This window comes from Aulostomus chinensis, chromosome 6 (genome assembly GCF_037954235.1).
Source record: "Aulostomus chinensis isolate RoL2024-O1b breed Wild chromosome 6, RoL_Achi_v1.0, whole genome shotgun sequence".
In the NCBI taxonomy this organism is placed as follows: Eukaryota; Metazoa; Chordata; class Actinopteri; order Syngnathiformes; family Aulostomidae; genus Aulostomus; species Aulostomus chinensis.
In genome coordinates, this window is record NC_141325.1 from 27,023,712 (window position 1) to 27,046,110 (window position 22,399).

Sequence of the window (22,399 nt, forward strand, 5' to 3'; positions counted from 1 at the left end):
TGTTTTATCAAAAACTTGGAAAAAACACATCCTTATAGTGAATGTGAATTCAAGCATGTAAATCAGGAATACTACAACGGAGCAACAGTGATTTCTGGAAATAAACATGAATTTAAAATGTGCAGTGGAGACTGACCAAGCTCATTGTTCAGGGGCGGTGTGGTCGTCTCCTCCACTTCACTGGTCATAGAGCGGGTGATGCGGCCCTTGCGGCGTCCTTGACTGTTGGCTGTGCGTCGACCCTTGAAAGCCACCGTAGGCTCTTTGTCCTCTGCATCTTCTCCAGAGGTGTCATCTCTGTTTGAGAAATGTCAACAAAGTCAGCAACCTATGTGCAGCATGTTTGAGGGAGCGGATATAATGGATCAACAGCAAAGGAATCATAGCTTTGTCCTTCAATATTTTGTGTGTACCATTAGAATTATCAGGGCTTATACATATTTATGTCTATTGCATGGGCCATAAATGATTTGTAAGGTCTGTTTACAAATAAACATCTCACCAAAAATAACAAGAACATAAACACGTCAATCTGAACTGAACCATGTCTACTCTCTGCACACTCTATGTATGTATTTGTGAAGCAATTATCCGTGACTTTTTCAAAATTTAATGACTTTTCTTCTCAAGAACCTTTCCAGGCCCAGAAATTGACAAATTTCATCAATGTTCCTTTTTATGACCGTGTGTTCCCTGGATTATTAACACACTCAAACTCAATCAAACTGGTCATAAGATTCACGAGATACAAATCACTGTAAATGTGTACGCACTTGAATTGAATTTAAAAAATGGACAAAAAACATTGGTGTACAAAGCAAACGCAACAAAATGACGATCAAAAATGCAAAAGGCACAACCCACTGTGTTGAAAAAACTAAGTGAATAAACACACAAGAACCAATTGCCAAAAAATGTTCCGATTCCAATATGAGTCATGTTGCTTGTCGTTCAAATCAATCATAACACACTGATTATCACTGGCCTCTGTGTCATTCAGTGTCGCACTGGATTTTGAAAGCCAACCTGACCTGAGGACAGACACATTTGTCTGTGTGAGTCTGTGAAACACTGCGATCAGAAACAAGCTTCCAAGACTGAAAGCAGACACTGCTTCCCCCCCCCCTTTTTTTTTCCTTATAAAAAGGTAATTTATTGAGTGTCAACACAATGGCATGCCAGGAGACAGCAACAGAGTTTGAAACCACTTCTCCTCTATTCATTTTCTGTAACAACCATTAATCTTGCTGAGGGCTGCAGGTGCCTCTCTAAATATAGGCAAGCCAGTTGTGCCAGGAGTGACAGGCCAGCAGCAAGGTGTGCTGGGAGTCACGGAGTCCCCTGGCCTTGCCTCGGTACAGAGAGGCAGTAAGCAGTGCTTCATCATCATCTCCCAGCCCGACACCAATGCTTATAAATAAATATAACCAGCTATCACTTGAGGCTACAGTAGTAAATAACCTCAGCTGACATCATAATATAATACATGCTGAGTGCAAAGATAAAGAGCATTCAGCTATTGGTTTTCAGGCAACAGAAAGCAGGGATATTCTATCCATCCATGCTGTTTTGCATCCTCTGCTGAAACAGAGCCTGAAAACACACCCTTCCATTCCAGTACAGGTCCCCCAACACACACACACACACACACACACACACACACACACACACACACACACACACACACACACACACACACACACACACACACACACACACACACACACACACACACACACACACACACACACACACACACACACATTTAAACTGAAAGGTGGGTTCTTCACACTGTTTATTTTCCCCAGCAAAAAACAGAAATAACAAAAAAGGAGACCTGGCAACCTACTGGGAGGAATAGAGGCATAAACAGGAAAACAGATGTTTTAATGGGGTGAGGAATGGACATTTGAATTTGCCGTAGGTGGAAAGTCTGGCTGGAGGTGAGACAGGAAGGGCTTAAAGGTTAATGATTGATTTGATTTCCAGATCCACTTCGCTGTAGCCAAAACCTACTCCTATTCCATTTTATGCAGCCTGACCTGGAACACTTCTAAAATTGTGTGCTGAAGAAATGGGAAGTGGTAGAAGATTGCTGCAGTTGTACAGGTTCAGTCAGTCGCATACAAATGCGCTTCTCTAATCTAGCCAAGGCTTCACATTTCGACTGTTTGGAGAAATGCCATGACTAAGGCAGAGTGGTATCTCATCAGTTAAATCAAGGAAATGTGACTCACTTCATTCCATCTTCCTTGTCTTCTGCTTCATTTTTGTCTTCATCTCTCTCTCCCTCCTTCTCTTTCTCCTCCTTCTCCTTGTCTTCCTGGCTGCTTCGGTTCACTTGTTGCTGCTGTTGTTGCTGTTGGCCGTGCTGCGATAGAGGAGACAGTAGCGAGGCATTCCATTACAAAGATGAACCCAGCCAGGTGATGGATACACAGACTTACAAGCACCCCGACCTCTCATGTAACCTGTATACTTTAGACATATATACCCCGATGTGATGACACACAAACAGTCCATCAACGCTGACCCACTTAGCTACTGTTGCTATGATTCAGTCAGCCTGAGACAAAAGCAGGTTTCTCATTTCTAGACGCTGACTGAGTTAGGACGGCTAAAATGGCTACTGCCACTGGCGTCTTTTATCAGCTGCAGCTAGAGAGCTGAGCTAGCATTAGCTCCATATTGACCAATTATAATTTTTCTCTACAATCTCACGAAACCTCTTATCTCTTTAATACCAAAATACATTTTCCTTTTCCTTAACCAGCGAGTTCAGTGCCTTTTCCTGTGACAGATCAGATACGAGACATTACTAAGATATAAATGTAAGCTTGATTCAAGCTTGATTTCTGATAGGAAAACACCAACTGCACAGCATTCTTAAATATCAGACACATCATTTCTAAAGACTTGGTTTCACTTATTTAAAAAGGAACAGAATACTTACTAACCTAGCAATCCTATTCATTTTCTGCAACGACAAAGCCAAACAGGATGCGAAAGTTCTGAAACTACAGCAGCACTGTTCTGCAGTATAACTTCTGGTCTTTAAGCAAACAGGACCACTTCCTTACCAATTTCCTGCCTGTCTGGGCTTTTAGGGTTAGAGTTCAGATCAGTATATACATGGAGTCTAACCATTCTGGCATCGATAAAAACCACCTATCTAGTTGATGTTTCAGAAGTTGCCTGCCTTACGACTATTCTTCACTCAATACATTAATTTAATGTTGAGCTCTTTACTACAAAATATATAAAAAAAGACATGACAACTGGCTATTGGCAGAAAAAAGAACACCAATCGAGACTGAGAAAGGGAGAGAGAGGAGGGAGTAGAGAAGGCTCAGAAGAGGAACAAGATCAAAATGCACCAGTTGCTGAGAGAAAACAGAGGAGAGACTTTGTCCATTTTTAGAGCTCAATAGAAGCAAAATAGACACGCGCTGTCGTAGCACAATAGAATTTATCAGTCGCTCGGTCTTGACACTTTTGCTCGCTCACCCCATTATCAGCCTTACCATCCTGTCTGCATTACAACATGTCTACTTTCAGTCATTTTCAAAATCAACCTCCCAGGCAGGGAGGTGAGGATTCTTCAAGAGAGCTTGGGAGACACTAACCCTGCATCCAGAAGATAAGGTCACCCATAAATAATGTTCATTAGAGCCATGACATGTAACAGTTAGCACCTGACAGAGATCAAGCTAGCATTCCTAGCAGTAGAAATACATTCAAAAAACAAAACAAAAAGAAGGCATCATTTAGAGATAGAGCTGAACGGATGGAGCTGAATGGTGTCACTTGATCAGCAGAACTGAGTGACCTTTGGGGTTTCCCTGAATTCATGATCATGGGAGTTCCTTGGCTACCTCCGTGCTCAGCGTAGACACCGTTGTAGCTCCAGTGTTGGCGCTGAGAGGGCTGTGATCAAACATGACACATCTGAATTCTCTAATTTAAAGTTGCTTTTAATTCAGTTCTTTTGCATGCTACAATTGTGCACCAGCTGTGCCATGATCATGATGATGGTTTGTCTCACAATGTGTGCTCTGTGTGAAAAGTTGCATTCCATTAAAATCTGTGTATAAAAAATTAGTGCAACTTCTTCTCTGCTAATGGATGAAATCAGATCCAGTCTCTCTATGTACTGTACACAAGGAAAGTAGAGGAAAGGTGAGTGTAAGCTATTCCTGCCAAACTTGCTTCACCGAGAGTATAGCATTTGCCCCAGAGCTAGTGACTGAAATACAAAACAGCTTCAATTTTGAAGTAGCTGATGGTTAGGTACTGTCAGAGCAGTGAGCTACAGTGTTAGTTCTGGTAGGCTGATTTCTTATTCAGGCCTACAGAGCAAGTTGAGAGCTTGGAAGGTGAGAATACCTGGCTTCTCCCCCGGCGTCTGTAGTTCCTTCTCACTATAGTCTTATAGTTTTCATTCTTTTTGGTCAAATAGTAAAAGAGCACACATTCCGCCACCGTCTGAAACATGAGACAAACGTTATTAGCCCTGAAATATAATTTCCTGAGAAGACAAGATTATTCATGAAAACACAAAACAAATCATACCTTTCTCTCCAGAAAAGATGCGATGAGACCGAAGTTTTTGGGATGCTGAATGAATCTTGGAGCACAGGAAAAGAATGTAAGAAACCTGCTGATGGAATACTTCAAAAATCATCAGCATTTCCTAAAGTTCTCCTTAGCGCATAACAGAATAGCTCAAACAGAATGACTCAGGAGCTGAGCTACCACAGATAAATAAGATTAAAGGGCCAAATGTTTTTTAATTAATCCAAAATTAACATTATCTAAAAAAAAAAAAAAACAAGTCTACAGTACACTCTACAATATTCATTAAAAATCAAAGATAGCTATGTTTTTAAATGAGCTTGTAAGGAGAAGAAACCGAAGCTGCATGTGGGTAGACTTCAGAGCCACTGATTTGACAGCGTGGGTGTGATTCGATTTGGCAGCTTCAAACACCTCCTCTTACTTTGCACGAAAGGGAAAGATTCACTTCCTCACCTCCAACTTACTGACCCTTTATCGGCCACACATTTCACATCGGGTATGAGCTATACTTCATCTTTTTTTTTTCTAGCAGCTCTCAAGCACTTTGTACAGAGAGGAGCTAGACACCGTTAGGGAATTTCTGTAAATGATGTTGATTGTTAAAATGCTGATACTTTGAGTTCTGCATTTGAGATACCAAAGCTGAGAAAACTGAGTCCTGCAGTCAAAAAACTGATTTTTCACAAACAAAACTGTTGCTCAAGCTGCTGTGAAATAATAACAACTGGAGATCATTTTCGGCTTAAAACAATGTGGGTTATGTTTGCCACCCTGACTTGACGAGAGTGTTGCGCTTACTTCTCTCTAAAAGTGTCCTTCTCCTGCTCGCTCCACATGTTCATGACCTGCCTGTCCTTGTACACCTTCATGGGGTCGTCCATCAATCCATTCATGTTGATGAACTTAATGCGTTGCTGCTCAGCGTCAAACAGCATCGGAGGGATGACTGCCAACTGTCGCATTTGCTTCTCCGTGTTCTGTCGCACACACACACACCACACACAGAAACCAACATCAGTGACAGCAACAGTGAGAGTGTCGGGCTCGAGGGAGAAACTTTCAGCCAAGATGGTGCTTACACTGTGATGAAAACTAATGTAGTAATTCGCTGAGTTTAAAAGTATGGAAGAGGTCAGAAGACAGGAAACGAAGTTGAGTGTATCCTGTTGGCTCAGCAGGCTAAGGCATGTTCCACATCAAATGTACACTGTAAAGGTTGTCTAAATAAGAGCAGGTCTGACATTAGGAGCAGCAGGAAGAGGCGGCTTGGATACGAGCTGTGACAGCACTACTCACCACGCTGCTCAGCTTAATGAGTAGTGTGTGACTAGATAATCGGAGCAGTGCTTCACACTGGCGGAGTCTCTCCGACCTCCAGTCTAGTCCAGAGAAATTTGAAATTTCTAGCATGTGTAACCTTTTTACAACTGTTAACAAGCTGGACTGCTATTGAATAGCTTCACTGCAATAATGGTATAACTTTCAAAAAGACGATAAATGAAAGTATGAAAGGGAAAATTAAGAGTAAATCATTTCGTGGGATGTTTGGTAACAGCAAGCCACCAGAACAGCTTCAATGCTAATTAGCATAGATTTTTACTAGTATAAGGAACTCTAGTGGGGGGATGAACACCACTCTTCCAAGTATTCCCTCACTTGGTGTTTTGATGGGTAATGCTGTAAGGAACAGATGACCCTGTGTATTGACCATGCAGAGTATAAATGGAGCCTGAAGCCATCAACATTTGGCAAGCATTTCAATTGAAAGCAGCTGTACTGCTGCGCTTGTTCCTTGGTTGTGTTAGCCTTAAAGGGCTATTGTTTAGCTTTGGCTAAACCTGCCACTAATATTCCAGGGGCATCTCTCAGTGTGTACTGTTTCCACAAATAAATAACAGCATGTATTTGAGGCAAAAGTTTAACCCAATAGAAACTGTGGAACATGCCGATATTCACTACATATACCACTGAAGCAAGATGCTGTTGCCAAGATTTAAACATACTTTTGCAAAGCACATTTCATGATGCAGTTCGTATTTGTGTTAACTTCACTCTTAATTGTTGTGCAGAAGCATAATATCGATCAGAAATATTCTATTAATATGTTTTAGAGAGACCTGGTAGACAATTGTACCTTATTTCTTAAAAATACTATCAAGATACCAGAATAATAATAAAAAAATTAATAAGTTGAGTTCTCAATAGCATCAATGAGTAAAGTCTCTGTCTTTGCTATCCTCAATGAGGAAGAAACAAAATTTAATAAAGGACTTATTTATGAGCATTTCAATTTTTGGGGGGAAATTAAAAAACAAAACAAAAACATCGCTTTTTCAAATTCACAATTTTTACAAGTGTTTTTTTTTCCCAGTATGAGCAAAATTTGAATATCATGAAATTGTTTTTATACAGATACTATCAACATAGCTTCATATCAGCCAAAATCAGATGAAAAATCCATTATGATGTATCCCAAGCGCAATTCACGACGCAGTACCAGGTTTGCATCTGCTCACATCAGATATCAATTACTGACATTTGAACTTCAAGAGTGCGACACCCTAAGTGATGCCCGTCTTCAATGGAGGAGCCTACCTCATGCTCTGATATTCCATCAATGATCTCAGAGACTTCGTGTTCACTGCGAGCTGCAGACGAGGTCAGCCCGCCCCCTCGCTGCCCAACACGACTACAAAAGAGGAGAAACACAAAAGAAATGTCACTCAAAACAAAAGTAACCTGAGTTACTGTAACAGAACCACCTGAGCACCGCACAGTCAAACAAGTCCTGATTAATTTTTAAAACAAACTAGGATCTAGACCACTTTGTCGCATGATTTAGTCAGTTTCATCTTTTACCATCTTCTGCTCTGTTGTGAGAGGACTGGAAACTACAAGCTCACCTCTGCATTCGCTCCTGTAGCTCTCTTTGTTTGCGGATCTCTGGGAACTGTTTTTCATAGTATTCCCGCACCTTGCTCTCCTTGGCTCGGCGCCGTGGGTTGTTCTCAATGCGCTCTACCTTCTTCTCCCAGGCTTCCATCAGCTGGTCATAGCGCTGGCAGAATTTCTGTTCCTTTATGATCCAAAAAGAAAAGTGATATTTTAGATTTCTAAAATGCTGGCTAAAGGATCCATACAACTTTTTAAGAGTAAAATTACCCAGAGAACTGTCCTTACTCGATGACAGTATCTAATAAAAAATGTTTTTTAAAAAACGTCAAAACTCTAAAAGTTTTTTGTTTTTTTTAAATCAAATCTAAAGCAAATGTGAAAAATTTTGACAATTCAATAAGTATTGTCACAGCTGTTAATATTAACTTTGACCAGAAGTTTCCGCCACGGCTACTTATTGATGCTTTCTCATTCCAAGCTATCGTGGGATGACAGAAGTAAATTTTTCATTTAATTTTAAACATTGAAAATATAGTTTATATCACAGAGGAGTATATTTAAATTCTAGCACTTTGACTATATAATTTAAGCATTTTCCAAACTTCTAGACTTTGTATGAACCCTGTGAGATGACTTTTTTTCCCCCACTAATAATTATGTTCAGTAATCTTCAGCCCTCAGTCCTGCAGTCTTTCATGTACCTCTTCATGTTCAAAGAGGTGAAAAGGATATGTTGGTATTCTGTGGGGAGTCTGGCCTTGAGCCGTGACTTTGGCAGACGACGGCCCACTGTTTTCCCAGCTTCCTCGCAGGCAGGCCGTAAAGCAGACCATTAACCCTGGTGGAGACATGACCCTCAGTAGGCTCATAAACCAGAAGGTGATGTCTCGCCACACTCTGCCTACAAGGCGCTACCTCCCCCGAATGAAGACACAACTCCAGAGAAGACTGGACACTGGCCCACAACACATTGCTGTGATACAGGTGCTGCTCTTGAAAGCTGCTCCCTCTGGCCTTACATGAACTTTAATACATAATAAATGCCAAGCTGCGAGACTGTTGCTGTAGGCAGTATCTCTCATGATGGATTTTGAAAAAGCAATTTTCCTGTCATATTTGCTACTTCTGTAATAAAACTGTGGACTGGATTTGCAATAATGATTTTCTGTCAAGCCATTTGATTTTAAGATGTCTGTCTGGTTCTAGCAACAGAGCTCACCCCCATTGATCCGTGGTTTTATTTATAGTCATGCTCCTTGGCTCGGTCTCACTCCATCACTGGCAAGCCTGAGCGCAGACTAACCCAGAACAATGCTCATTATAGTGCCTCGCTGAGTGAGTGAATAAAAAAAAAAGATCCAAGGTTGAGATGACAGTATAAAAGAGTTTCTTTAAGCCATCGTGTTTTTCAAAAGCAATCTGATCCCTGGGGCACGATAAGAATACTAAAACAGATCATGCCCAGAACTCTGCTCCTCTTCAGTCTGCATAAAATGGCCACTCACTTCAAGGAGCAGCTGACCCACTTTCACACTACACATCCATCATGAGCTGAGTCCCAACAGAGAGTCAAAAACGTTGAGTACTCCACTTACCCACTGCTTACGAGCATGATTTCTCCTCTTGAAGTACAAGATGAGCTTCTTCCTCATCGCCTGGTTTCTGGAAGGGTAGAAAAAGAAAACAAAGGCATGGAAAAGCTGTGGGGCTGAGGGATAAACTGAAAAAGAAGAGGTGATAACACAGGAAAACACTCTTTCAGAGACCGCCTAGGGTGTCATCACTTTTGTCACATCAATAAATGTGCATTTTTCATGCTCTTCAGGTACAAATTATCTACCCTCTGTACTTCCACTGCCTCAGTTCTTTACCCAGTGAACACACACACACACACACACACACACACACACACACACACACACACACACACACACACACACACACAAACAAACAATGCCTGTCCTTGTATGCCACCACTCAATAAACTTGCTTTTGGGTGGAAAGGACAGTGAGGGGAGCCAAACTTATAAAACTTGTCTAGGCTGGGAACAGCCAGCCACAGTGCTTCAAATAAAGGTCAGGTCCAGTAATCTCCTTAGGCAGCCACTCAGTTTGTCTCTTTCTTTGCTGCAAGGCAGAGTTTTATTCCTGACACTTAATCTGTCAGTTGTAAGGTCACATTCCCTGCTGATTAATGTAATCTTATTCTACATTAGTCACTTCATCTGAGCCCCAGGGTTCTTCAGGTCACAGGCAAGGAGAGATGACAACAAAGTGGGCAAAGTGGGCTGCTGGTGGTGGATGGGTTTTGTGAAAATCAGATGATAACACTTAGGGTCTAATGATATAAACAAACAGGACGACCTGTTTGCTAAACATGTTATCTGCTACACCGAACCAAACGGCCTTCACCCTAAAAGCTACATAAACAGTGGCAGACACGCCCACATGTACAAACATGGAGCCAAGCCATTGCAGCACCAAGCACAAATAACCACCACCAAAATCAAGCTTGACCCTGCAGGTAACATACACATATGAGTGAGACGTAATATGATATGGCAAAAACTCAGAACCCCTCAAAGTTTTCCTCTGTCCTGCTCCTCGCTCGTACTACAACATTGCATCATTCATCCGTGGAACAACCATATTGCCACAGCAAAGTTTGTAAAACTTTGGTTATCTTCCAAGTGTGTGTGTGTGTGTGTGTGTGTGTGTGTGTGTGTGTGTGTGTACGTGTGTGTGTGTGTGTGTGTGTGTGTGTGTGTGTGTGTGTGTGTGTGTGTGTGTGTGTGTGTGTGTGTGTAGGAGATGAAAGGGATGAGACTCCTGAAAGGTATTGGGCCCAATATCTACACAAGGAGGAATAAATACCATGGATATCAAAAACAAAGAAGTCAATTGTGCTGGTTCAAAGTGACATGGCGGCATTTCATAAGACACACAGGAAGAGAGCAGCATCTGGGCTTAAATGCTTCGCAGCAATCGTGCTGATCAAAGACTGCGGGGATCAAAGGCAGTGAAAATTGAATATTGCATCTTGTGATACATTTAGGGCTGTTCAATTACACACATTTCATAATCTCTATTCATTTGGTCAGTAATTAGATAAATAGAGCAACAGAATGGAATATTTCAAGAGAGAATGCAAAACAAATTAATACTTTTCCTAACACTTGAGATAACTATTGATGACCATAAAACAATGGCAATAAGAAGAATTAGAGTAACAACAACAATAAATCATCAAAATGTTCAACTGTACAATTCTACAATTTCATTTAGCAGACGCTTTTGTCCAAAGCGACGTACAACACAAGCAAGAAAAATTAAAAACTATGCAGTGTGTAAACCATCCATCCATCCATTTTCTTCCGCTTATCCTGTTAAGGGTCGCGGGGGGGCAGGACATCAAATGAGTTCCCCCCCATACAAATTCAGATGGGATCGAATTGTTTCTTGGCAGTTATGTGCGTTTACACAACAAAACCTGAATTCAGTGGTAGGCACCAATCGGTGTCATGATGTAGTCATTTTGGAGCCATTTTGATCCGTCTATTTTAATTAAATCACAGCAGTCATCTGGAAGCAGCTCCTGGCCACGGCTATAAAAGAATGGATAGTGTCCAAGGACGGCATTTGAGAGCAGCAATATCGTTTTTTGTTTTTGTTTTTTTCAGCCATGGTTGATGAAGGACAAAAACAGTATCTACATGAAGTGTAGAGTCATATTAGAGTCTACATATTACACCTTCTCCTATTTTGCAGACAAGGGTGAATACTTGCAGGTTAGTCACAGGTTAAGGCTGATTCACGCTTGTGCGTTGGGTCTATGTGGACCTTACACTGTGGACACTGAGGCCTACACACATGCCTGATGCTGCGGGTGCTGGCAGACAATTTTGTATCGTAGCAAATTTGAGAATCCAAATTTGAGAAATTATGGACCACACATGAATAAACCTACTTTAACTTTTCCTGAGGGAACTCGAAGCTGAGATCATTAATTTCATCACTCTGTGCCCCTATATCCCACATACTCGAACTTAAATCATAATTTTTTTTGGGGGGGGGGGGGGTGACAGAAGCCTTTCAAACATCATACAATGTTCCCATAAAATGATTCAGTTGGGACAGCCTGCCACAACAACATTGATTGCAACACATTGACTTTCTGTTTTTATTTTTTTTTAACCATATAAAAAAAAGGAGGCTGCAATCTTGATTCATAGTCAAGCTGCAGTGCATTGATCCGTGCAGTCCCACTTTCTCTCCCCCTCACAAACACTCTGATGCTGAGAGCAACTCCACTGTCAATGAGCAGCCCTCCCTGCTCCACTGGTCTCTTGTGGACATGGACAGACGATCAACTACAATGCAATCATCATTAGTCTCTGTGATAAGGCTCACATACACAATACCAGAGTACATAACAACATCCGCTGGTGGAAAATCATTCACGCCATGAGTGAGAAGGCAAGTCTGTCCATGACTGACTGAGTGTTACCTTTGGAGGTTTGTTTTATTGTTTTGTTTTTTCCTGTGACTGACTGACCAATCACAACAGGTCACGTTTCTCTCTGTTTTTTTCAGACTCCCTCAGTTTGGCTCGTTAGCCTTTGACAGGTTCTGATATCTGACTGTCTGCCACCATCAATTATGTGACCCTGAGTTTGATATTCTTTAATAATGTATGCATGAATATACCACTGATGATCTATTTCAAAACACAATCTGGTTTGTCTTGTAAAACATAAAAAGAACTGACCTGCAGTGAAACCATTTGCTTTGCAGTTTCCACGTAAGCTCCTTCAGCAAGCTAAACTGCTATTACTGCGGCTGATTTGCTATTTCTATCTGTTTCTCACTTGAAGAACTGTGTACTGACAAACTTACATTTTGATGTTCTCATGGTACTGCTTGGTGTCAGAGGGCTGATTGTACAGCGGCTGGAAGGAAAGAAGATTCAAGAATCAATATTTGTCAATGTTTTCAGTTATGCAACAATTAAAGTTGTTGAAATTTAATTAAGTTATGGTCTGGCCATATATACATGTAGGACTTCATTCTTTGGCAAAATAGTTTAAGACAAAGTTCTGATTGATGGCAGTTAAATAACCTTGTCGAAACGGATCCAGTGACGCAACACAAACTGAGTACCCTCAAGAAGAGAACACATCTTGTTTTCTGTATCCTTTATCCCCCATTAGAAAAAGAGTTCATTCATTTGTCAGATTCAAATGATAAATGAAATTCCTCGAGATCCAAGAAAAATTCATGTGTTATACATGGGAACCTCTTACAGTGAGGGGGCCAGCATCCCAGCCTCAAGGCTTGAGCCTGGGAACTACAGCATCTCTCACTTGCTCTCTGGCAACCACACACAACATACACACTGGTGTTGTAAGAGCAAGAATGTAGCGTAGCTCAGTGATGGGGACCCTTTACATTTGAAGATCAAATGTAGTGTCACAAATTGTATACATTCAGCGGTGTCGATACTGACTGCAGTCTGACGTTAAGGTTTCGGCATATCCAGAATTTTGGCAATGGATGTCAAGTAGATTACAGATATGCAATGTGTGAGCAAGTCTTGCACAAAATAAATGACGCAAAATCAATTTTAGGTAAGAGGATGTGCACCTGAGTAAAACTGTCTTTTTGGAAAATGTAGAGAAATAATTAGTAATCTGTATGGTTTACATATTACTGTACGTTTCTATTCTTATAGCTTAAAAGGGCATAATAGCCATATATTCCCAATATTTCATTTTACAGCTGCTCAAGTCTTGTAACTTAGAACTGAATGCCACGATGAAATTCAATAAATCATATAAATATATCAAAAATACAAAATTCACGCAAAAACAAAACAAAAGCAACACAACAGTCCACTCACCAGTTCTACCCTGGGTCCCAGTCCCTCCAGTATCCGGTGAGCCTCTTCTGCCTTTTTCTGATAAAAAGAACACAAACAGAAGTAGTACATTAGCTGGCTGCCTGCACCTCTGTCATCACCATGACAATGAAGGCTAAAGCTACACCAGTGATCAGTGAATGGCTGGGTGCAAGGATGGAGAGAAGCATGCACTGACTATTATTAGAGCTTTTAGCTCAAGCTGGGCCACAGCTCCTTGCCTCAGCCCCTCTCTCCTCCCCAAGAAAAAAAAGGAAAGACTTCTCACATCCCCTGAGCAGAGAGGTAGAGAGAGAGAGAAGGAGCAGGCAGGCAGGAAAGCGAGTGGAGTGGGAGTGAAATAAAAAGTGAGTGGGAGAGAAAGAGCAAAAAAACAGGGAAAGGGAGGGGTGCTAAAGGGCTTTTGTGCTTATCTCATAAGAGACATCTGATGAAAGACAGAACGATCTCACCTCCAGCTCACAACCTACAACAAACAGCCTCTTAAAGCAAGAATTCCTGGCAGGAACCATGAAGCAAAAGTGGAGAGGTGTCAGCGAAGTAAGGTGAGCAGTAACAAACTCACAACAGTGTCTGTGAACGACCTCTCTGCAGCTCTGCTCCTCAATACATTTATATTTAGCTCTGCCAAATATGTGAGCAGTGTCCCAAACTACCCCTTCTCTGCGTCCGCTCCACTCTTCCTCATTCCACTCTGTACACTCTCTCTGCTTCATCGATCAAATATACCCTCCTTGGTGACACAGCACATGCTCTGTTGCTCTCCATCACAGTCCATTTCCTTCAGTGACTGTGGAGTGAGACTGGCAGGACAGACAAGATGAGAGAGGGGTAGGTGGACAGGAAGGAGGAGCTCACACACCCAGGGAGAAATTTTAGAGGTGAGAACAGAGACCTGCCAGTGTACCTATGAGGTAAACCTTTCATCTTCACCTCCCACTCCCAATTTAATTGTAGTATACAGGAGGTACTGGAGATCTACTCTTACGTTTATACAAGACGAACACCAACTAACAGACTTGGATGTAAGACCCCAGAGGAGCTCCCGCACACAGCTTAAGTTGACTCACACTGCGTTCCAACTAGGTCACTGATGAGTGAAGCCAAATGACATGGCTCCGGTTCAAAGGTGCCTTTTGCATTTCATCTACAAACATGTGCAAATGGAACATATTCAGTTACAGTACTATGTTCCTAACTTAAGCCATTCTGCATTGGTCCCTTCATGCCTCATTCCTGTTGCTTCCTCATCAGTGAGTAGGTGTAACAGGCTGCAGAGATCTCTCAAGCTTCAGGAGCAGTTAATGAGCAACAATTATTAAAAACAGCCCTTCATCCTCAAGAGAAGCTTTACAATTTCTCCTTTTTCAAGCAATGAGTCCTCTAGCAAACATGATCATGCCACAGTGACCTCAGAATTCTTCCAGCATGAGCTGACAAAGAAACACAAGAAATGATAAATGTAGCTATGAAAAGACTGGGATGCAGGGAGGGTGCGAGAGGTGACAGAAGAGGCACAGCATAACCTTTTCGCTAATCATGAGGCTAATGACAGAGAGCTCTGCTGGTCTTGTAACTGCCCACTCAATTCACCTCCACAAACATACACATACACCGACGTAGCCAGCACATCAGTTACTTTGAATATGCCCCCACATGGTAACACATAGCAACTGCTACTCAGGCAGTGGTATGTATGAAGCTAAGCACCAGTCAACAAGTTAATATGACTTAAATGGTACGGTAAATATGAAGAGGAATCTGTGAAAATAACACCCAAAATATGAAAAGGGTGAACTTGAGTTGAGCCATCCTCAGGGTCGGACAGTTGGCTCTCTATAAAAACATGGTTGTAACCCTGTCTGGGGGGGGGCTGAGGCTGGAGTAATTCCAGCCAGGGGTGTATACTTCACTGGCTTGGTGTGTGAAGGCAGGAAGACTTGTGAGTGCAACTAAAATGTATTTGAGTTGAACTGAAATCACATTCGCGCCAGATGTCCATGTTCGTCATTCAAGACACAGGAAATCTCAACTCCAAAGTGTAACCAAGTCAGACAATAGAGTGAGAGAAAAGACCCTTAAAAGGATGCTGCTATGACACCAAAAGCAGACATTCACCGGGCTTACATGCATAGCTGCAATCAAGCTGGAAGTCAATTAGGACATTTAATGACTGCTAACATTGGCCCAGTATTTACATTCATCTAACTGTATGAAAAGTTATTATTGTCAGCAGTAATGCAAAAATTGTTGCAGAGATGGTTTATTTTTGTGTAAGATTTTTTTGCATTGCAATTTTTTTTATTTTTAAACAAATAAAAAATTAATGTAGGAAAACAATTTGAATTTGAAATCAGTTTCAGTTGTATTTCCATGCTAGTTTGAATTGATCAATTATTCTTATTAATTTTTCTCAACAACCAAGCAAGTTGACTCATAATACAATTTGTTTATTATATTTCAATTGCAAATCACGTTCAAAATCACAAGAGCTTTTACACCAAGTCGTGCGTGACCATCTGGTAGTCAAGAATACAGGGAAGAAGTGATTTGTGTATGCGTATTACATACCAAACAAGTTAACCAGCAGCAAGCACCAAACAAGTTAAATTCAAAGATTAAAGAAAACAGGAAAACTCTTTGAACCGAGACAACTTAATGTTTGTCTCCTTGTCTGTCCCAAAAGCCAATAGAGACACACGTGTGTGTTATCCGAATATCGAAACGGCACTGGATTTATCTAGACGTGAAACACATAAAAAGACAATTGTAAATGTGACCAATGCAATGGGCAATAATCAACAATGAATGTCAATGCCTAATATCTGGTAGCCACTGTAGTACATTGTAACAAGAAAACAGCGGAAAAGGCAGGTGAAATGCAGGGAGGGGGAGATTGTGAGATTGAGGGGCGGGCAGTAGGCCAGAGTACATCCTGCCAGTCAGAGGGAAGTGGAAAGTGTTACAGAGGTCGACTACATTGTGGAGTAAGCCATGAGTCATTCTTAAACTTCCAGCCTTTCACATGAGTCTTGAGCAATCCGGTGCAGTGATTTAGCTGAGTGTAACGACTGAGGGCCAAAGTGATGAAGTACTGTGCTGTAATATGCCTCTACAACTGCTTCTGTGGGTATTGTGGTGGTGTCACAACTACATGCTCAGATAAAGTTGGTTGAATGCGGGGCTTTAAACTCTGTTCCCCATTTGCTCTCTATATAGATCGCTGCTCTGCCATTTGCCTCGAATGTGGTAGAGATGCCTCTCCTTAATATCTAAGAGCTCTGTCCCTCTGAACTGTGAGGTTCTGACATTACTTCTCATTTCCCCAAAGGCGCCTGGTTCACAGAAGTGGATCTGGGGTGCACTACACAGAGAATTTCCCCGCTTTTAACTCCAAACTAATAAAAAGGAGATACTTCACCACTAGGTGGACTGAGAGCACTGAGAATCACTTCATTTCAAAGGGACTGCTGTACACAATGATTCATCTGACTTAACACTAACTTAACATTGCATACGACCTCCCAGCTGTTTCACTTCTCAGTTGTTGAAAGGATTATTAATTTACGATACTTGGGAAAGTTTCTTCTTTGTATTGTGCTCTTATCTCTGTACAATACAGACCAATAACATTCATTTCAAATGGGGGGAGTTGATCTTTCATCAACATCTGACTGGGGATTTAATAGCCACTAAATTTATGACTGAGAGCTTGGTTCCAACCCAACGCTGATTTACTAATCTCTTGGAGCACACAACAATATTTTACAACTGGAGTTATCAGCAGCCAGTTTTATTGTGCCAATTCTACTACACTTGATTATTGATCCCATGCTAGAAATATGAAAGGGCCTCAAAGGAAGCCTGATTATTTTAAATGCTTTAATATATGAAATTTTGATATTTCCCTGCCAGTTTAGCACCCAAACCCAACTCATCTTATTACCAACAGTTCACTGAAATTGAAGTGTACTGTGTTATTAATGTTGAAATAACTGTTTACCGCTTGGTGTTATAATTTGTGTTTTGTCTCTCTTTGACAGGGCCTTTCTAAAGAAAGGGTTGATAATTAATTATATGTTTTGAGATTAATTCACTGACTTAATCATATAAAACATTTAGATTCATCGATTCATAGATTTTGATGAATGTGTAGATAGATGGATACATAAGCTTATGTCATGTAAAGCTTTTTAATTACAATGCATTCAGAACAGGGTTTTTTTTTTTGGTTCATGGATAATGATAGCAATAACAATCTAACAAAAATGAGCCAAATACTCCAAACGGAGGATTTCACGCCACACTCAGTTTGTAAAAATAAGCCCTGCATTTTTCCGTCTGGTTCCGTCGCTGTTTAACAAATCCACTGATTGTAGTCAATGACGAATGAAGTCTTCTTCTGTTCTATCAGACTCGACACAGCCAAGGCGTATTGCTTCCCCCTATTGATAACTTTTCATTTTCCCTTTCCTGGTTAAATCCATGGATGGGGTTGAGGGGCAAGAGCGCAATCATTTGCATTATATTGTTTCAAACGTTGTTTTTTTCTATCACTAATTAAGAAAAATGAACATTGTATTTTTCCAACCTTAGCTTGTTTGGTGTTTTTGTCTGTTGTAATTTTTCTGTATATTCTCTGCCTGAAAGGAGCTTCTTTGATCTCATCACTTTAATCCTTTTAACTCACAAAAAAGGGTGTTATGCTCTCTAATTTATGCCACTTTAGTGTGTGTGTGTGCGTGCGTGTGTGTGTGTGTGTGTGTGTGTGTGCCTGTGCGCGAGTGTTTGTTACATTACTACTGTGAGGCAAGCGTTCTGCACTGTATGGTCGTAAAATATAGATGAATACTTGGCTCTTGCTGCTGTTTTGATGGTTACATCAAACCCAGTAAAAGTAAACTCTCTTCACAGTTTTCAGTCCATTGCATTGTTCAATAATGCACCCACATACACACACACACACACCAATCATCATGAATTCATATTGTAGCTGTGTTTCCTGTTCAATGCAAGCACAAAACATGAAGCCTCATCTGGATCTTCTAGTGGTAAAGACAGTGTTTATCCATCTTTTGTTCAAGCGTGCTCTTGCTCCCTAATCTGATTTACCTTACAGGCATGGTCTCCATCCCTTGACTGCTAGCCCTATCTCTGACATCTAACAGCCCAATAACCACCCCAAGTGACAAAATACTCAAAGGATCCAACAACCAAACAAAGATTATCTTGGATCAGTCCAGATAAATTATACACAAGGGGAAAGGCAACCCCCTCTCCCACTCTCTGTCATGCCTTCACTACATATGTGATCAAGTGAATCCAAATTCAAATGTCATCTAATATGAGCTTGGGTGAAGGGACACAGATTGCGCATCAGTTTGGTTTGTGTATTCTACTGACCCTGTTCTCATCGTAGATGATCTGCACCAGGCTGCGGTGCTTGGCCTCGCTGGGTGGCGGTGAAATGGGCCGCTCTGGCTCGTGAGGTTTTGCAGCCTCCTCCTCCAGCTGTTGCTGTGACAAACACAAACAAAGATGATGGTTAGCACTTAAAATTACAAAAAGGGCCCTGATCTTCCAGGAAAACCCCTAGTTCCTGTTCTGAGGTAAGTAAATGTGTGTTAGATGAAGCGCTCTCCCCCAGCTCTCCAGCAGCGACGAGACTAACTGTCCTATTAGTGGTAATAGCTATTTACTCCCCAGGGCCTAGCTAATCAAAGAGTTACCACAACAGCCTGTAAACAAAACTAACGCCTGCTGTGTGGCTGGAACATCAAGTGAGAGAGAAAAGACAAAAAAACAAAAAAAAACAAAAACAGAAATCCTGGGAAATTAACAAAACTCTGCAAAATTACTCTTCTTTTTGGCATGAAAGCAACAACAACTTGAAGGTTGTGAACTGTAGGAAGAATTGAAACATTGCTTTGCGGTGACTAGTGAACCATACACACACATTAAGCGTGACAGAGAAATCCAAGGAATTAAAAGAGGCAAAATAAAGTTTCCTGGGCCTCAACTACAAGGGTTATGATTCTTTGTCTATATGATTCAATTCCAATTTCTGTTTCTCAATGACAAATATCTAATTGATTGCGTTCCTTTTTAACAGTCAAGCATATTTGAAGCAAACTGTAAACACTAAAAAACAAAAGTGCATTTAATGTGTTTTCATTAACTGATTTAGAGCAAATAAATCAGGCTACATAATGACACCATTATAAAGGCAATGTTAAACACAGCTGTAGCTGGAACACACACAAGTAGAGGTGAAATTATCAGTGAAGAGCAGTCTTGAGGAATTTACTTCAGCTAGACAAGTTGTAATTGTTCTTAATTACCAGCTAGCATTGGGTTAGCCCTGTAATATTAAACTGTCAACTAAGACAGTTTGGGAATGTCAGTAAAGAAGATGACAACAGAAATGGCTTTTCAGTCACGTGAGTTTCAGTTTTATTACTACAGAATTTGTTAAAAAAGGTTTACATCCCATGCATTGCAAATTTTTTATTTACTTTTTTTTTTTCAAAAAAAGGAAAAAGACAACTTATAGGGCCTTTTTGCAAAATGATTTTTCCCCGAATTTGGTAGTTTCATTCAACCTGCACTACTGCATAATTCATAATGTATATTAATATACATTGATGGAAAGTTGACTTTTACACTATTGAGTTTTGATTCATAAAGGTCAAATGATCATTGGTTGTGATCCCTGACAACTACTGTTTACGTTGTCAAATCCTTATATAAAAATATAGGATTCACTGTATTAGGGAATGTTATATTAAGGTTATATACTTATTTTATGTGCGTGTCTCAGCTCGTGTGAGAGTCTCGACTGGGTTTTACTCTTATTTACACTCAAGAGCTTTTTCTCTCCTTGTTCTCTGCAGTCGACTCTATTCACTATTTGCAGTTCACCTACTACATCTCATCACACTCTGTGTGTGTGTGTGTGTGTGTGTGTGTGTGTGTGTGTGTGTGTGTGTGTGTGTGTGTGCACGCCTAATCCACAGGAAAGGGAGTTTTTACTCACATTTGCCATTAACATTTACTGTAAATACTTAAGGAGAAATGAAATCAAGATGCACTGGAAGAAGATGGCTATCCCACTTAGTATTTTAACCAGACGATGAAAAGTTGCACATGAATTAGTCAAGATCATCAATCCTCCCACACATAATTAAGTCAATACACAAAATGTGGAAGCAGCAACCTCCTTTCCTCTTTTAATGACAGGCGATAATGAGACTGAATTAATATGAACTCTTAAAACAAATTATATAACCAAGTTTCCTAATGTAACAGAGAAAGGAGCAGTTTCAAGATAACGTTGATAAAGAGTCTAAGATGGTTCCAATTTTCATATGCTCATTAGAGTAATATCATGAGAAGTGGGGCTGCAAAACATGAGGAAGATATACAGTAATGTTGAATATATTGATGATGATATGATTTGCTAATATTGATGTTTAAATGGGGCAGGGGGGGTAATCATTTTGCAAATGCATTATGCTTCTTGATACAGAAATCTAAATAACTGATTACTTAGGAACATGCCAACTTGCAGGGAACTAACAGAACCCCAGACAACAATGCCCAATGTAATGCCCACTGGCACTGGGGCACAGTGGTATTCAGTCTCAAGCGTCATCAAAAACACCTTAATCCAGAATGGTCCGTCTTCCTTCAAAGAACCGGGGTCGTGCTTAATATCTGCTATGAAAAAACTGTTGAAAATGACAAGAAGTTGTTATCTTAGAGTCATATACGTCATCGACCTTTATACCAGACTGCTTCTCCTCTGACTCATCAGACTGAAAGCCTCTATTGCACGCTCCCATTTATTTCATTTATGTTACTATTAATGCCAGGGATCATTTTCCTCTAGACTCTATGCATAGTCTATCAACCTTGTATATTTGGTAAAGGTTCAATTTGTGGCTTTTATCACGTTTCCAGTTCAGGGTGAGAGAGGTAGACCACGTGTAGGGCCTGTTAGTACTATTTTGCATATCAAAATCAGGGCGGAGAGAAAAAGGAGTGTGGTGCTCAGGCATTTATTTGCACATAAGTAAACAGCTCTCTCCAGTCACTGATTAAACTGTATGCCATGCAAACAAGAATCCTGATAGTGGAGATGGGGGAAGGCAGTAGAGACCTTATTTCAAAAGTTCCAATGATATATTGGCCACATAATGGTAACCAGGTTTCTAATAGTCTTTTCACAACTATTCATTTGCATGACAAGAGACTTCCCATGGATTTAATTACAGTGAAGCAAACGGATGAAAGGAAAAATGTATGCACCAAGTGATGTGTCCTTGAAATCTCAAACCGAGGGTGGCTGGGTTTTTTTGATTATTTTCTATGTGTCTAAACCGTCACTTGTTTCTCTACAAACTTGACCTTAATGTCCTTTATTTGTTCCATATTGGTATAATTAAATACATAAAACTGTACATACCTGCGTATGGCACACATATTCTCCAACCTGTGCCACCTTTGTTTTACTCATTTATTTATCTCTCACCTGTGTGTGTGTGTGTGTGTGTGTGTGTGTGTGTGTGTGTGTGTGCGCGCGCGCGCATCGGAGCTGAAACATTCATGCTTTTATAAAAAATAAAATAAACATTTCTTCTCTCGCTAAAACAGACTGGGTCCAGAATTGAATGGGTTCTCTCCTGTTGCACCCTGATACACCCTTCAGCAAGCATGATGAATATGAGCCTCATCGTTTTTGTGTAATCTTTCAGAAAACATGACCTCCTTGACCGGGATCATCAAAAGTGATCAAAATACTCTCTCGGTAGAGGAATCACATCAAACAGAAATCTAGTTTAGTTACTGTAGAATAGTCAGTGTCCCATCAATATATTGCGCGACAGTCAGAATTTTCCTCATAGCCTAATTGGAATTTATGAGCAATCAAAAATGGCAACAATTGGAAAATAAACATTCAATACCAGACTTTGCTTGGTACTATCAGTGTTAGCCAGGCAGTGCGAT

At 40.6% G+C, this 22,399-nt stretch overlaps 1 protein-coding gene across 6 annotated transcripts in view; it reads right to left on the reverse strand.

Annotated features, from left to right (window-relative positions):
- The window catches only part of ncor2 (nuclear receptor corepressor 2), a 95,062-nt gene that overhangs the window by 31,463 nt on the left and 41,200 nt on the right, over positions 1 to 22,399 (reverse strand). For all 6 annotated transcript variants that reach the window (XM_086207280.1, XM_086207279.1, XM_086207281.1 and 3 more), the window contains exons 6-16: positions 18,794 to 18,907; positions 13,373 to 13,429; positions 12,370 to 12,422; positions 9,069 to 9,135; positions 7,482 to 7,654; positions 7,174 to 7,267; positions 5,377 to 5,555; positions 4,573 to 4,627; positions 4,387 to 4,485; positions 2,238 to 2,371; positions 137 to 297 (exon numbers count right to left, since the gene is read on the reverse strand). In XM_086207280.1, coding sequence (XP_086063406.1) covers positions 137 to 297; positions 2,238 to 2,371; positions 4,387 to 4,485; positions 4,573 to 4,627; positions 5,377 to 5,555; positions 7,174 to 7,267; positions 7,482 to 7,654; positions 9,069 to 9,135; positions 12,370 to 12,422; positions 13,373 to 13,429; positions 18,794 to 18,907 — 1,186 coding nt within the window. The remainder of the gene's footprint in view (positions 1 to 136; positions 298 to 2,237; positions 2,372 to 4,386; positions 4,486 to 4,572; positions 4,628 to 5,376; positions 5,556 to 7,173; positions 7,268 to 7,481; positions 7,655 to 9,068; positions 9,136 to 12,369; positions 12,423 to 13,372; positions 13,430 to 18,793; positions 18,908 to 22,399) is intronic.